At 32.0% G+C, this 17872-nt stretch overlaps 2 protein-coding genes across 2 annotated transcripts in view; one reads left to right on the forward strand and one right to left on the reverse strand.

Annotated features, from left to right (window-relative positions):
* LOC127738306 (SCO-spondin-like) overlaps positions 1-4999 on the forward strand; it is a gene marked incomplete at its 5' end in the record, with an annotated part of 56167 nt that extends 51168 nt beyond the window's left edge. The window contains 5 exons of the mRNA XM_052249511.1: positions 758-949; positions 1652-1849; positions 2313-2363; positions 3022-3109; positions 4192-4999. Coding sequence (XP_052105471.1) covers positions 758-949; positions 1652-1849; positions 2313-2363; positions 3022-3109; positions 4192-4543 — 881 coding nt within the window. The remainder of the gene's footprint in view (positions 1-757; positions 950-1651; positions 1850-2312; positions 2364-3021; positions 3110-4191) is intronic.
* Positions 5000-7961: 2962 nt separating this feature from the next.
* On the reverse strand, positions 7962-15682 carry LOC127709950 (uncharacterized). Its single transcript, XM_052215655.1, has 2 exons — positions 15514-15682; positions 7962-9116 (listed from the first exon to the last, which is right to left on the reverse strand). Exon 2 carries the CDS (start codon positions 9113-9115, stop codon positions 8207-8209), a length of 909 nt encoding a protein of 302 aa, XP_052071615.1. The 5' UTR covers position 9116; positions 15514-15682; the 3' UTR covers positions 7962-8206.
* Between the last annotated feature and the right edge of the window lie 2190 nt (positions 15683-17872).

Here is a 17872-nt window from a genome sequence, read left to right on the forward strand (position 1 = left end):
CTTAACTATCCCTTCTCACATAAGGATTTTTGTTTGCTTCCTTGATTTGTCTCTTCCTAATCGATTTACGAGATTTGAACATTAGTAAACTACTTTTGCCTTTATTTAGTACGGTATTATAAAGGTAAATGTACGAGCGTCACTGATGAGTCTTTTGTAGACAAAACAAGCGTCTGGCGAAGCAAAAACTTAAGCCTCGTACTTATGATGAATTCCCTGCTTTTAAACCGTAATGACGTTAAAAAAAAGTAATGTTCCAATTTTCATAGTCGCAATCCCGTCTTCTTCTCCTCGTTGTGACATCTCCGATTTCGGTTAAACTCAGAATTTTCAATTGATGTGAGCAACACGACCAGAGCTTTGGGAGCACCTAAGATCCCAGGGGTTTCGGTTTGGTTTTCGTTTCGAAGTCTTTAGTTTCCTGTGTAATCTGACGTTTGCATTTTCGTTGTTTTTCCTTTATGGTTTTGTGTCTTTTTCAATCATTGACTTATATTTTTTGTTCCTTTTGGTATCTTTTGCCACTTCGTCTTCACGTTTTTTTGTCAACAATATTTCTAAAACTAAATTACAAGATATTGAAGCAAATTTGGTGGACTCGATTAGCGATAAGAGAAAAAGATTAGTTAGTGGTACCTGATCATACATAAAAATAAACTTATGTATCTTGTGTAAAAAGTGAAAAATTGATATTTTCAAATCATGTACGTATTCTGAATAGCCACTAGTTCAACAAGTCAATGTACATTTATTTCAGTAAACGGTGGATGGTCACAATATACTTTATGGAGTCAATGGGGAAATTGTTCAAAAGAATGTGATGGGGGATTGAAATATAGAACAAGATCAAGATCCTGTTCAAATCCCAAGCCAAAGTTTGGTGGTTTGGAATGTGATGGTAAAACGACAGAAGAAGAGGGAAGAGTTTGTAATATTCAGCATTGTCCATGTTAGTATAAAAAATGATAACCGGTAGCGAATATCAAATAAACTAACTGTAAGTTCAGAATTTGTTAAGAGGTTTTTATTAATCCGAAAAAGGCGACTGGTTGGGTATCGCAATAACTAGAACTCGCATTCTGTATGCAGATTTTCCTGAACTCGCAATAATTCATCTCGCATTTTTGTCATTTCTTCAAAAATCGCAATGTGAATGCACACAATAATATCCAAATTTACAGTAATTTAAGGAGAGAGAGAGAGAAAGAAGATTAATATTGCAACTCAGAACTTAAAAAAGACATGACCAATAAAAAAAATTCATATCAGCGTACCATAAAACGTAAAACATTACGTGAAAAACGTATATCGTCATCGAACATATAAAAATTCAGCTATGATGAATGCAAAATATCATTGACACCCTAAGAAATGAACAAAATGAAAATAGAGCAATTTATAAAATAGGCATTTGCTTATGTACTTTAAAGATACCAAGGTGGAAAAAACCTCCATTTTCGAATATTTGTGCAACTGGATACACGAAATTTCCTATTTGGATAACATTATATGGCTAAATATATAGTAAAACAATTTATTATTTAAGTCAAAAAAAGAAATAATTTTAAAATACACAAAACAAACCCTTTCATAATATTTTAAATTCAATCTAACTGTAATATTCAAAATGTATAACATTTACTTTTTTCAGTGGATGGCAATTGGACAGATTATAGTGAGTGGTCACCATGGGATAAATGTAATGTCACATGTGGTGGAGGATTTTATAGTCGATATAGAAACAGAACTTGTGAAAATCCAGGACCTATGTTTGGTGGAATGAATTGTTCTGGAGATGATATAGATCGCCAAAAAGAAACTTGTAATAAACAACGGTGTAAAGCAATAGGTAGAATATGCCCTACTTTTTATGAACTGTACCTCTACTTTCTCAATATTAGACAGTTACGCAAGGTTGGACAAGAAATATTTATTAAGTTCATTATTTTCTGACAACCAGTATTCTGATAGACCACAATCATTTGGAATGGAAATTCCACAATGTCAAGAAAACAATAAATTCAGTGTTTCAGATATAAGAATTTGATCGAATAAATAATTAATAAATGAACAATTACACCACTATTCTAGTTCCTATCTCTTTACATTTATATGTTAACAATTACAATTATTTTTTACATTGAAACTAGCAACCAGGGAAGAACAATGATCAACAATCGCCCAGTTATATTACTACAAAAGAATTTAAGCTAATGTATGTACCCAGCAAAGTTTGTAACAACAACTTTATGATTAATGTATATGCAAGGTATTAAAAGGAAGCTTTAGATAATCCACTTTAATATTTTCAGATATTTCAGATGTGTCAAAGATACTGTCATCAGAGATGTTTAAGAAAGGTAGTAAGTTACCGTTAGAAATATAAATAAATATGAATACATAATAAAAGTTATGTGCATTTTGAAATTGAATGAAAAACTAGGAAGAAGCAACAAGAACCAATAAGACAGGTGTCTTGCCAATAATATTATGTACAATCCCTTGTAAATAGTCTAACCAATATTTCAATCCCTTGTAAATAGTCTTATCAATATGTCAATCCCTTGTAAATATTCTTACCAATATGTCATTCCCTTGCAAATAGTTCAATTTGAGACTATTAAAGTCAGGAAATCACTACCTTGTTTGCCAAATAAAAATCCTTAAAGAATAACATAAGACAACCGCTGACAGGGTGGGACAAGCACAAGAAAAACGTGACGAGATTAAGCTAGTTTTGATAAAATTGAGAATGGAAACGTATGATTTTATCCCTACTTTTTTACATCTCGATTAGAGGACTAACAAAGGGTACATAAAAGAACACACAATAAAATCAAAGGAAAATCACCTACCTCTATAATAACGTTATAATAAAATACAAATGTTCAACACTTACTCTCATCCTTAAAAAGAAGAAGTAACGAGAGAACATAAAACAGACACATAGGATATCATTTCAGTGACGTGTGTCACTCATAGTTGTGCAACAAGCTTAATATGTTTTTTTGTTTTTTTTAGCTCTTTACTTTGGAATTATACCAGGAGTATTGTTGCTGATACTGGGTGTTGTAATTGTGTTTGTGATTGTTAGGAAGAGGAGGAGGAGGTAAGGTTCATCGATTTATAGCGGAATTAAAAATGTCTGGGAGAACACTCTGTCTAACTTTTAATCGCAGTCGTTTCGAATAACATCGAGGTTCGAAAGGAATAGATTTGCATGGATAAGCTTGTTCTCATCATGAATGTTGCTTTTAAAAAAGATAAACGTTCAAGACATCCACCTTGTAAAACATCTTTTAGATAGCATCACATGAGAAAGTAATCGAAACCATCAACTCCCCTTAATCATTTAAGTCTGTTCAAAATAATCTAAGGTTATTTGTTTAAAATTCATAAATCCTATGATATCATTTTATAATGAAAACTGTTATTATATCAATGTAATACAAAGATGTCAATGATGACAAGTTGGATGCATATTTTTGTCATGAACGGACTACGCAAAGGGCAATTACGATTCTTTATGGTGGCCGCGAGAAAGATAAATACTAGAATGGGATAATAAGCATTCTTTCTCATTTTAGATATCTAAAGTGTATAAAATGAATGATATACTTATTCTTATAAGCAAGATGAGATGGTCTATTGTGTTACGAGTATCGCAATTTTCTTTTCAGAAATTTTACTTTAATTATTACTTTGAAAGTTGATCTAAAATAACTATGAAATTGTTTTCCCATTTTTCCCATTTAAAAAATCAATAATAATATAAGAAATAAAAGCAACAGTAGTATACCGGTGTTCAAAAGTCATAAATCGATAGAGAGAAAACAAATCCGGGTTACAAACTAAAACCGAGGGAAACACATCAACTATAAGAGGAGAACAAAGAAACAACAGGAACACTGAAGTGCAACAAAAACAAACGCCAACATACATAGAAACGAACTATTTGATAACAACTGCCATATTCCTGACTTGGTACAGGACATTTTAAGAAAAAATGGTGGGTTGAACCTTGTTTTATGGCTAGCCAAACCTCCCGCTTATATGACAATGTTAAAAAATATCGCTAAAATGACAACACTACGTCACAGAAATACAGCACAAACACACGCAAGAACACTCATCACAGAGAAAACATCCTTAACAAGCATTTGATCCAGAAAAATTGTCTTTTTTTTTCAGTTCAGTATTCTTAAAGACATATAATTTCCAGAATACCACATACATGACGCCAGGTAAAGATGAAGCAATTTGTGAAGATACAAAATTAACCTGCAATTTGGAAGAAAAACAAATTACAGATGAAAAGGAAGAGGATCGCTATACAAACATGGACAATAAGCTGATTTGCAGTGCTGATACTGATCTAGACGATGAACACTACGACTATGCGAGGGACGATGAAGATCATTATGATAAATATGTCGATGAGAGCGATCACTATGAAGAATGTGACAATGTTGTTCGAGAGCAACTGGACGAAAGTTGTACCAAAAACGCATCAAACGAATTTCTTACATTTAAAAACTTTTGAATAGTCTGAACTGTGTACGCAATTTCTTTTGTATTCATTTGAAAAGGGTAAATCATTATTGTATGATATTTTTGCTAAAAATGCTATTGTTTAGATGCCTTTTATTTTCTAAATAATATGCCTTTGTTTGACCCTATAAGAAACATAGAGTTTTACTTGTTTTGTACTCGCTTACTTTTAACGTGCATGGACAGTAAACGTATGGTATCTGTTATGTTACTATATAAATATATACATATTTGTTTAACAATAAAACTGACAAAGAGGACATACAGCCCTGTTTAATACTAGGGAGCTTTGTTTTAAAGGCAGAGCCTTTATTGCCATTGCTTGGCGGCCATTTTGAGCTCATTATATAATATATTCTTGAAAAAGACTGGGTTCCATGTCAGTACTTCATTCAAACTTGTATTGTAAATTATGCACATCGACTTTAAATAAAACTTTTGACTTTCACTTATCTGTTTTGCGTTGTGTTTAAGCTGCCAATTAAATGCTTGCGACTGATTGACAGCATGCACCTTGATTTAGATCCTTGCTTACGTAAAAATCTGAATGAAAAAGATTGTTTTTTCATTGCTATTCCATTCCATTACAAGCATATTTGAATGCAAAGTAATGGTAACTGTGTGAATCTTTGACAATAACAAGCAGTTTCAGTAATCAAATTATAGTTGAAACGGAGAATGCGAGGTTTTACTAAAGTGTTTATTCGCTCATTTTCCGGTTGCAGTTATGAACGTTCCTCTTATGGTTAGATGTATTTTATCATGTGATATTGTAAATCACGTGATATTATTTGAGCCAATGAACAAAATGTCGATAAATTTTTAACAATCCATCAGCGACAGTATTATAAGTGATGACTTACATTGCTTCTCGACTTGTTGCTGAAACACGGCACGGAAGTGAGTAGACCTTGCACATTACACATAATAAAGTATTTGTTTACAGGGACATTAACAACCATTTAAACAACGTAGAGGAGTCATAAGCCGATCACTTGGCAGAAATGGAATATTTTTTTGGGACAGATAAAAAATGATAAGGTTCTAAGAGGTAAACAACAAGTCGAAAAAAATAACAACACCATTGCCAATAGTCAAATAGCAATCCTTGAAACACTACACAGAAAACTTGAGATTTGCAACACAAACCGCATTGATCACAAGGGAAAACAGCATGTGCTCCACTATAGCCACGTGGATTGTGGCCCTTTATTTTCAAGTGAACTTAAGAAAAAATCTACTTGTAGGTGTAATACTAAATAATTGCATTATGCCAATTGAATAACCAATACTTTCAAAGGCAATCGCAGATAATGTGAATAATACTTGTTTTCAATTTTCAGAAGATTTATAATACGTCGCATACACTTCATGTGAAATTTAAGAACATCAGTTCAGTCAATAGTCCTTTAAATCTAGGTACATTTATTTTGACAAAACTCTACGAACAACCGGTAGGGACATTCTGTTGTTAAAATTTCTCGGTTCTTAGTTGACATTTTTTAGTTCCAAATGTATATTTATCAGTTATAAATTGACATTTCTAAGTTCCAAGGTGACATTTCTCACTTCCAAGTTGGAAGTAAATACATTGGCAAAATGGAAACAAAATCGAGTGTGCCTACCAAAGCTTTTTTTGAATGATATGTATACGATATATGGTTAGCAATTATTGAGGAAAATATTATTCTTGTTCGGATCTTCGCAATTTTAACCACAATGTTATTCTATAATTAAAAGAACCAATGAGTTCAAACTTAAAATTGCTGTCATTGTCAAATTTAATACATACTACAACCCTTTTTTTTTTGCGTCTTTGTTAGAATTATTTGTACTTTTGTTTGAATTTTTTAAGTCAGTTATGTTGTATACAAGTGATGTATGTTTACAAGGTTTTGGCAGCTGGATCCCAATTAGTGTCACAGTATTCTATTATGTCCGTTTGGGTTGCTCACCCAATTTTGTCAACGGAACTATACAAATCTGTCATACAAGTTGGAGGTTTAGCTAGCTACAGAACCAGGTTTAGCCCAACAATTTCTTTGGAAAATGCCTGTATCAAGTCAAGAATATGACAGTTGTTTTCCACTCGTTCCGTTTGTTGATAACGTTTGATTTTGTCAGTTTTTATGAACTTTCCTTTTTTGACTTTACCTTGGAGTTCGATAATTTTGTTATACCTTTTTGCCTATTAGTACATCGATACAGAAAAAAATAATAAAAAATAGTTCCTTTAGGAGTAAAAGGTGTATTCTTGATTGAAAACAATTCATGCATAAGTGAAAATTACGATTCTTCTATTCATGCAATTTTGGTTCTAAAACTATACTGATACTTTTATATGTATCCTCGTATGTTTAATATCGATAAAGTTTAAATGTGACCCTATGACAGAAGCCTATTAGCGAAAAGTTGAAATATTTTACTTCATGCATAAAAAATTTCCATATTAAGTAAACATCGAACCTTGATTATGCTTAATATTTTAAAAGACACTATTGTGTACTTGAAATTTTGACATTTTAAGCGTCATATGAATATTTATTGGTTTTTTTACAGTAAACACTTTTCAGTCTACGAAATAATAAAAAAAGAAAAAGTTGTTATTTATATTTATAAAAAAAAAGACTTTTTGGAATATTGAATGCTAACTCTTACTCATAATTCCAAAGATGCAACTTTTTTTAAATATTTTCAAGCTTTACATAGAGAATATTGCATTGCAAAATTGGAATCAAATGTCGTTTGGCATTTATTTTTGGACAGCTTAGATACATAGTTGCTTACATCTACTTCATTTGGTCTCTTGTGGATAGTTTCTAATTAGCAATCATAATACATCTTTTTATTTTTATGGAAATTGTACGAATATGGAACATCAAATGTTTTTTAAAATCAAGTTCAATTTAAACTGGCTTCTTTCACTTAAAAAAATCTGCTTAGCAACTGTCACTGTTCGGACTTCGTACACATTCGAAGTGGTGAGTGAAACAAGGTTGTACAGAGCGTGTCCGTATCGTTCCATGTTTCTTTCTCATAAAGTACAAGATTTCAACGGAACATCTAGATTGCAAATATTTTGTAAATCCCTTAAACAAAGTTAACATTTTACGTTTTACGTCGTTTTACTTGGACCCTTTATGTTTAAATGCTTTTTGAAACCATTCATGTTTTGGCTATTAAAAATGAGTTGATTTTGACATTTGCTTTGGAGATTAAAAGTGTAATATAGGTTCTACTACTTTGGTATAATTGGTTTATCAAATTAAAACTAAACATGTTTTACAAAGTATATGTATACAGTACTCCGGAAGTATATTAGTATCCGCAGTTCTCAAGATTCCTAAAACAATAATAAAAAATTCAATTTTATCAAAACATGCTCAGAATGAAATAAAATATTCCATATCTCTCTTTTGAAATACTTTAATTGGTTTGAGGTAAGCAGTTTTCTGAGACACAATAATCAATAATCAATACCGTCTATATTTCTACATAGAATTGCGTCTATCTATACCTGATCTTGTTCCTCTGCTAAGATTGCAGGGAATATTTGTTTCTGTACCTGGAAGAGTAAATAGCACTGATTCTCATAATGAAGCAAGTACTTCCTTTAGTGAAACATCTAATTTCAAAAGTGATTAAATGACCAATTTTAGTCTGACCTAATATCAAGCTCTTTTTTAATCTTTTTGTTGAGCGAAACTGGGGCAAGCTCATAGTTCGGTTTTTCTAATCGATTAGCTTTTTGCTTTGGTAAAGCATCGTCTTTTAAGCTTGACCGTCGAACAATGACTGGCGGTAACTCAGGCTTTAGTTCTTTATCGTTAGTTTCTATTTCAGATATTAGCATATCTTTCTGTGGGGGTATTTCCATAGCAGTCTTTTCTTTTTCTAATTTTTCACCAAGATTACTTTTCTCCATAACGTATGCTCTGGAAACCCCTACAGTTCTCCGATTTTGTGGCAGAGTCAATCTTCGCATTCTCATTTCAGCATTCATTTCAGGTGGTGCCGATTGGGGAGTTGTTACATTTGACCTTGAATCGTCCTCATCCTGTTCTCGATATGGCAGCCATTGTTTCGGTGGAGGATAAATCACATCAATTTGTTTTCGATTTTTATGTATAACATCATCACAGAGGCGCCTAGCTTCATCAATTTTCTCTCTAGCTCGCTTTTCTCTCACGTACTGTGGTGAAATCTGCTTTATCATCTCTTTAACCTCCTTTTGTATTTTGCGTGGAGATCTATCTTCATTTAACGCTGCATGATAGTCTTGTGCATTCGAAATATTGTGATGTTTTGCAACTACTTTGTAAGCCATAAGTTTTTTCATTCTAACTAGTAATGTTTCTTTCTGTTTTTGAACACGATTGAACTCTATTTCTGCTTGTCTATTGTAATAATTTATTCTATATTTACTTAAACGGTTCTCCACCACATTAAATGCTCTGACTCGTCGTTTTGTTACATCACTAAATTTCATAGTGTTCATGAAACGAGAATTCTTTCCAAATGCATTTCCATCCAGAAGAATGGATTTGTTGTGGACCTGTGGCATTCTGGAATAAATAAAACGAAACAATCAAACTGCCAAAATGTTCAGTAAACGATATGCTAAAATTTCACAACGTAAAAAAACTCTAAAACTAACCCGGTTATCAAGATTGTTCGACATCTGTAAAAAGAGTCTATTAAACTGTCATCAAATCCAAAATTATTTTCTATTCTATTTACAATCCAATGGTTTGTTTCACAACAAAATAAATCCGAAATATTCGCCTATTCCATGGTATATCTAAAGCAAAATCTTTAAAGTATTCATTTTTATACGGCATGTAGATATTGAAATAGCAAAGATTTAATCTTTGTTTTTCGGAATAGCTAAAATACTAGTAATTATTTGATAAAAGAAACGGGATAGTCAAAAATAAATCAGATGATAAAATTCAAATCAACATAAAAAGTTTATTTATGGAGTAAAACTTAATAATTATATTAGTTCATGTTAAAAATGGTACAACTTTATTGGTAATGAAAAAGTCATCTGAATACTAAATGTTATGATAGTTCACATTGCATACATGTATTACATGCACTGGTTGCTTCAGTTCTTGTATATGAATTAACAAAGAATTCATACGTCTTCAGTAAATTATATCGAATTAAAGTACTTAAAGTAGTTCTTTCTTAATGTTCTTAAAAGAAAAGAAAATCAGGAAAAGATCAATAATTAGTTCGTAAATAATCACCGCACTTACAGTCAATACCCTTATAGTCTAAATATCATTAATTATGGTTATAAATAGACATAGCACCAAAATGAGTAAACGAATACATGTATAAGGAAAAATATACTTTTTGGAGATTATATTGTGTATACGTGTGCAACTTTTAATGCCATTTCATCTAATATGATGTCAGCTTTGGAGACGTTTCAAATCCTAAAAAATGTATTGTGGGTAAAATTTTAAGAAATCTACATAAATTATCCTAATGTTCGTAATGTGTTTTGGGCACATTAACACCAATCTTGTTTGAATCGTTCAGTATTTCCTCCAATGAATCACAAGTTGTAGGAAAAGGTATGTCCTCATAGAACACTGTGTCAAATTTTTTTAAATCATCAAAGAGGTTTATAGTTTGGACATTATAACTTTTTAATATTATAAAAAAATTACTGTTATATTGCATGGATTATCAATTGTACTAAAAAAAAGTCAGAAACGTGTATAATTAATTAGTCGATTTTGCTAAATCTTATCACAAAATTTGTAATGTAAACATTTATCATGGCAGTATGAAACCAATTGCAGGTATAGCAGCCTACCACATCCTGGTTGTTTTGGTAATATTATTTATAAGGCAGACCAGCATACAATTATCTTTCAGGTTTTTGTTTGACTCAATAGACAAACTGCTAACAGCGATATTATAAGTAACTGAATAGAAACGTGAACAAACACTGGTAAGTAGCTGGAATAGGATCAATGTTATAGGATACCAGTCTGTACCGAAGAATAAAGTCCCTTAAAAAATCTACCATCTTTTAAATGATATTGTACAGAGATGAAAATAATGTATAAGTGCTTATATTTGAAGTATATTCAAAGAATATTCCTTAAAATATAAAAACCCACATTCATGTGTGTGGTTGAGTTTTCTTTAATCATATCTGTAGTCCTGTAGGTAATATGATGTTAATAACAGGTTTTTGATATCCAAATCCCTTTTATTCATAAGAAGATACCATGGTGCAATTAACCAATAAGCACGATACCGTACCCAGGAAACTAAAGATGGAGCAACATATACTCCACAAACGATCGGGGGTCAAGAGTGTTGCTGAGCCACTCTTTGTGAAAGAAGGTCTTGCTCCAATAGGTGAAAATTTTGAAGGAAAATATGACAAAGTTTTCATGACAAAAATAGGCAATACCACCACTGACAAAAACATCAACTGAAAACCAAAAAAAAAAAGAGAAAACATTACATAAAACAACACAGAAACTATATATCTATACCAAAATAAACCCAATTAAAACACTTTGGGTGAAGTGATGTGCTCCAGTAAAGTAAGCACTTCCGCACAATTGCTAATGACAAGTACGTGTAGGATCATATTTCTTAATCTGTTTATTCCCTCCCGAGGACAGAAAGCTTAAATTTATGTTTATAAATTATCTAAATACTTAACTATGATCATGTTTTTCAACGCTAAGAATTGTGACATTTTTAACATAATTATAATTGTGATTGAGATTATTTCCCTGCAAAGCGAAGTTACTATTAATCCTACTTTCCTCATCTCTATGTCATATTTACAATTCAACACCATACAGTCGAAGATGTATTTAAAACAATAACAATATTTTCCCTTTATAAAATTAACATCACTGCTCCTTACGTACCTGTAAAAAACATCAAATATCAAGTAATAGTACATACCGTTCTTTGGTACTTACTGTAGACGTAAAACTAATTTACATGTGAGGTTGATGAAGTATAAAAGATATGGTCGATTAATGCCCAAATCTAATTCATTCTGCCAAGAGAGTTACAGTATTGAACCGGTATATTCGTACAGCATGAGAATAAAAAGAAATGTGGGGTTTTAGTGAGACAGCAACCCAACGATGAAAATAATGAAATAACACATTTAGAATTTAGAGGTCAATGTGCTTTCTTCGACAGACGACGGCTGTCTGCAGAACTTTTAAGTTGGCCCGAGGCCCAAAAATATGTGAACAAACTAAACAGAAATGATCAAAGATCTGCCATAAAAACCATATTTTCAACAAGAAAAAAAAAGATATGACATAAAAGCTGACTTCGGTACATTGACATTGTTCAATGGTGCCTGTCGATTATTGTTTCTGTGACGAACATTTATATACCCTATATATTCGTCTTTATCAAATTTTTAAGGGAAAACAAATATTTTGCGTGATCGTTATTTGCAATAAAAGAATTAAATCAATATTAATAAATGCGGAAGTGACAATTTTGTCTTTATCAAATTTTTAAGAAAAAAATATTCTGTGCATATCCGTATTCTGTAAACGATTACTTCAATAAAGATAATTGCGGAAGTTAGGAACATACTATAATTTATTAAACATAGTAAAGGAAAATTAAGTGTAACACACACATACACTTAATATTGTAAGTATACACCTTTCATAACATTTACTCTTAAGTGATGAAAATGTTATACGTTTTGTTTATATTACTCTAAATAATGCCCACAATACATTCAAATGGTCTGAATCGCTCCCTTTTCCCACTCTGCATCTGAACACCACAACTAGCTGTCAATAAAATATTTGTGGAGGACCATAAGGCACATTATAATTTAGTGGCGATATACCTGGTCATCAATGTGTGGCCAGTCAAACGTTAACAAAACATATTTAGCAATGAGGAGTTAACAGTTAGCTGTTAATGTGAGACGTTTAATTTTGCCATCCATATAACATTTTATAAAACACACTTAACACACATGTAACTTGAGTAAACATTTTAATTCCAGCTATGAAAATAGTTGACAGTGAACAGTAGTGAATAGGCTATCTTCAATGGGATAAAATAGTAAAAACAAATCTGAAAAACTTACTACTAAAAATGAAAATATCCAGATTTTTTTCTAAAAACGAAATTTTGACCAAAAGCTTTAAAAGTTATTTTTGAAACCTCTACTTGTACATGTACTTTCTGGGAATCAGAGTTTAATTTTGGCCCCTAATTCCTTAAATTTTGAGACAATTACCCCCAAAAGCAATCCCAGCCTTCCCTTTGTGGTATGGTACCTTGCAGTACAATTTCAGAGAGATCCATATATGAACACAAGTTATTGTCTGGAAACTAGAAAAATGCCGATATTAATATCTCATAAATCGATTAAAAAAGACAAATCAAAGTAACAAACACAAACTGAGGGAATCAATCGCATGCAATCCATTTGTAATCCTAACTCGGTCAAATTGTCAAAAATAGGGGATAGGACGCAATCGCTAAAATTTCAGATTTTATCCTATTCGGGATTGTGTATCATTGTCATAGTGTAACTTCCAATATAAAAAGAAAAAAGATGACTAATTCGAATTTATAATTAAATTTGGTCTTCTCATATTTCAAATGAGAAATTTTAAATTCAAACCAAATGATTTTTATGTATACAACAAATGTCACTCTTGATTAAATGAATATTTTAATGGCATATATTGTATTCGTGTTTAATTGATACCTTTAAAATAGGAATAGACATTAAGTATACTAAAATGATCATACCATTGTCCTGAGAACTTAACTTTAACTTAAGCGGGGACAAATAAATCAATACACAACTATAATTTCACATATTAACGTATATCAATGAAAAGGGTAAAGCCGAAAATTTATCGAGATTAATCTGAGTATAGTTACACTTGAAATAAAATAATAACTTTAAAAAAATAATACAAGAGTTTCCAAAATGTTTAATATAGCACATATAGAACAACTGCTATTTTAGAGAAATTGTACGAGTAGGAAGGTAAATTTTTAAAGTACAATGCTGATAAGTCAAATCATCATAGTATTAACAACAATAACTGTACCAATTTTACTGCACCAGATTCCGATGCTCGAGTAAGAAATAACTTTATAGAAAAGAACTCAAAACAATGTCCGTAATTTGATGCCAGTACTTGTGCATGCCAGTACCAAAGTACTGGCTACCGAGCTGGTGATACTATCGTGGACTAACAGTTCACCAAGCTGCGATATCGACCAAGTGATAGAAATAACATTAATTAACGTGGATTTCTGAATTCAAAATGATTTCTAAAATTTTGTAATAGCAAATTTCAATAAAACAAAATCCGTATTTGCAGTACCAAAGTACTGAGCTACTGTGATGGTGATACCCTCGGGGACTAATAGTCTACAAGCAGAGGTAACGACCTAGTTGTAGTAATAATATTGACGATATCGGGTAAAATATCGAATCTGTTACCCAACAATAAACGACGAAAAACAATGAAGACGGAAATCATCAACACAGTTTTACCCGTTAGACATAAGTTATGTTATGACAAACATTAAAAGTTACATCAATAATCCAATTGAATGTAAACTGTTTACTTAAGACAAGAAAACTCCGTTATTTTGGTTAAATTATTTCATACTGAGCTGATAATCCGTCCCTTCCGAAAAAGGAAAAAAGTGGTCTAGTATCTGTAACTCAACAAAACTTCCACTAAAGACGTACTCCTGCATCTTTATATACTCCGCATACGACATTAAAGGGGAGGGGAAATTGTGTGTGTGGTCTGTGTATCCCTCAGTCCCGTATTATGTTAAAGTTTTGGTTTCAGGTAATTTACCATGAAGTTATGTTCAAATCAACTTGAAATTTATAGTATAAACAAACTTGTTTACTATTATTGGTGGCCTTCGGTTGTTATCTGCTCTTTGATCGGGTTGTTGTCTCTTTGACATATTCCCCATTTCCATTCTCAATTTTAAGTTTGTTACTTTTATCTAAAGTCAGGTGTTGATGTTGTTGTAGTCGGTTGTACTGTCCTTTATATATATGGTAATCCAAGTAATCTACATAACCATGGTCGCCGCGCAAACGGATGAGGTAATGGGTTCTTAACCCGACTGGGTCAAATCAAAGACTGGTAAAACTTGTATGTATTGCCTCTATGCTAAGCAAACTGCTTTTAGAAATAAGGGCAAAGAACTGTAGATTCTTCACAGCAAAATTTTGCTCACGTGAATTTCATGTGAATCTCATCACATTAGTTTCATATGAAATTCACGTAAGCAAAAATTGCCAGTGTAGCTGAGCCAGATTAATGTGTCTGGTATGAGTATGGTGATTGTTAGTTTATGAGTTCGTACAATAACACCTAACTCAGCACGTTCATATCAACATGCGTTTGTCCTTAGTATGGTTTAAAGACTACCAGCTATCAGTTTTACATCCATTTATCTATTTATTTATTTATTTGTCATGAATTGGGCTCTGTTACCACCAAATTGGATAAAATGGCGGCGAGAATCGTTTCCATGATGGAAAAGAATTGAAAGTAATTTAACAATTTGAATTCATCAATACGGAATACAATACATTTATACGAATTATCTGTATTGAGTAGATTTTCTGTAACGTATCTGTTGTTTTTTTTCACTTCAAAATACGACAGTGAATGAAATAGAAGCATATGAAACAATGAAATCAATAATCAATATATTGTTGAACAAAAACAAGTTGAAAAAAGTAAATAACTATATCAATTAACCTTCCTTATTCTGCTAAATATATGAACAAAAGTTTTGAGAAAAAATGATGATTAAAGATGTTGTTCTTCGTGTAACTACTAGTTGAGTTATAATACATGTAATTGCGATGCAAATATTTTTTTAAATTTGTATAAAAAGGATAAATGAGAGAAAAACAATAATACTAACCTGATGAGAAATAACGATATATCCAACTACTTCTCAAATATATTTAATTCGTTTCTGCGCACTGATTTCAAATGTCATACGATTGATAAATTTACTGCATGACCTCAAATTTCCACTGTGGTACAAAATAAATCAGACCAACTCTTGTGTTAGGTTGTGGTGCCATTTAGACAAGATAATAAGCTCTCTTTTTAATTTTCGATTAATAAAAAATATAAATGATAATAGACACCTTCTCTTATTACGGATAATTGACAAAATTGTAGATCAACGGTTAAATAGTGGTTCAATGTTAAGTGCTGGAAATTTAAAACAATTATGTTTCAAAAGGATCAATCTTTAAACTTTTTAATTTGATTTATAAAGAATATATAATAATATACCCGGTAGGTAAATCTCTGTATTGTAATGGGTGTAAATCTTCTAAAAGACTAACAAAATAGTAACAATCCAAAAATAAGAAGGAGTGAATAGGTCATTTAATTCTCTACTTTTCATATTTGAATTTATTTAATTGTTTATATGAAGGTTAATTTTTGATAAGTGTTCCTTGAATAACAGAGAAATCCTATACATCAAAAGATTACAAATACTCAATGGTACAAAAATAAAGCGACAAACTGTTTGATTTCAAGTTTAATTTTATTACATAACTGACAGTCCCAGATATTAATGGCATTGACTTTAGTTCACATTTTAAACGCTTTTCTCTCAAAGACTTCTTGTGAATAGTAATATCTTTCAAAGAAATTGTCCAACCGTTTCTGTGATCTTGTACTAGGGTGTGCGTCTCAAATACGAGTGTGTAACAGCTTGAGACTGACCTGCGCTTCTTTTCCACGAAATGTATACATCTTACTATGCACAGGGCTGAGCGAGAAACAGAAAAGTGTTAAATTTGAAGTTAAAACGCAAATACCTTTCTTTCACGGAGACAAATAATATCTACAGGAGAGGATTCATGTATATAGTATGTCTCCCCTTTTTTAAGCTTGTAAGCTAAATTGTAGCAAATTTAAATTTCGTCTCAGCAAGCTAGCCTAGAATGAGCAGGATAATCTATTTTCTTTTCTTTTATACACTTGAGTCAAATATTTATTAATTGGTAACATACACCTGGGGCCAAGCCCAGTACATGGCTAAGGATAGAGGGAAGTGGAGGCAGTTTGTTGTGGCCTTATGTCCCATTGGGGATGAAGAGGAGAAGTAAGTAAGTAACGTACTGAACATGCATGTAATATAGTTGCCACTAGATGTTAAGTACCCAACCTATCAATTTTAAATTTACTCTTTTATTTACCGTCAACCATTCGTTTTATATGTTAAATTTTGGAAATGAAAGATGTACAACAGCACTAAAACACATTCTTATTACTGTAACCTGACTAAGCATGTCACTCTTCCAATTATAGTTTATGAAAACCCGAATTGCGGTTTGTTTAAAAAAAAATCTGCAATATGTTAAATGTTTTGTCACCTATCGCTACAACCGTAATAACACATTTTATTAGGTCATCATTATTGGGGCCTTTTTAACATTTATGCAAGATATACTATCAGACTTATTAAGCCTCCGTCACACTAGACCAAGACCATGAAGATCCCACTACGATCTATAAAAAAATAAAATCGCGGTGAGATCGTGGTATGGTCAGCTTGAATATTCAATATTTCATAGTTTTCACGTTCATACCACGACCTAGCTATGATACTGACAAGATCCTGCTACGATTCCGTTACGATAGTAACACGTTCAAGTTACAATCTTGTCACGATCTCTGTGAGCTTCTACCAAGACCTTCCCAATCACATTACCATCTCAATACGAGTCTACTACGATTGAACCACGACTCCACTACGTTGTCACTGCGCTCTTCGTCCCTATAGATATCTTAACTTTCCCATTGTACACACCAGTTTCCTTAAGAAAACATGCCGTTAAAGGTATCAAAAACTTAGGTAGAAGATATTGCATCCGTTTTTTTTTATATCAGCAGAATGAGGTCGGGCAATTAGGGAGCTACCATTTGATTTTTATGGAGGGGCTAGGATGAAATTTGAAAAAAAGGCAGGACAGGAGTTTTGAGTTAAAAAAAAAGGCAGGATGAGCAACTTGGCAAAAAAAAAAAGGCAGGATGACAATGTAAAAAAAGTCAGGTTAAACTAATAAAAAAAAGGCAGGACCGAATAGAGTGAAAAATAAAAAGGCAGGACAGAGATTACAACTAAAAAAAAAATGCAGGACAAAATTTTTCATCCTAGCCCCCCCCCCCCCCCCAATAAAAATCAAATGGTAGCTCCCTTACCGTTGCTGGGACTTAGTAGTATCGTAGTAAGGTCATACAAAGGACGGCAAGCG

This window comes from Mytilus californianus, unplaced genomic scaffold (assembly GCF_021869535.1).
Source record: "Mytilus californianus isolate M0D057914Y unplaced genomic scaffold, xbMytCali1.0.p SCAF_1, whole genome shotgun sequence".
Taxonomy (NCBI): Eukaryota; Metazoa; Mollusca; class Bivalvia; order Mytilida; family Mytilidae; genus Mytilus; species Mytilus californianus.

Coding starts and splice junctions, on each gene's coding strand:
- LOC127709950 (XM_052215655.1), bottom strand. CDS start 9,115: ATGCCACAGGTCCACAACAAATCCATTCTTCTGGATGGAAATGCATTT.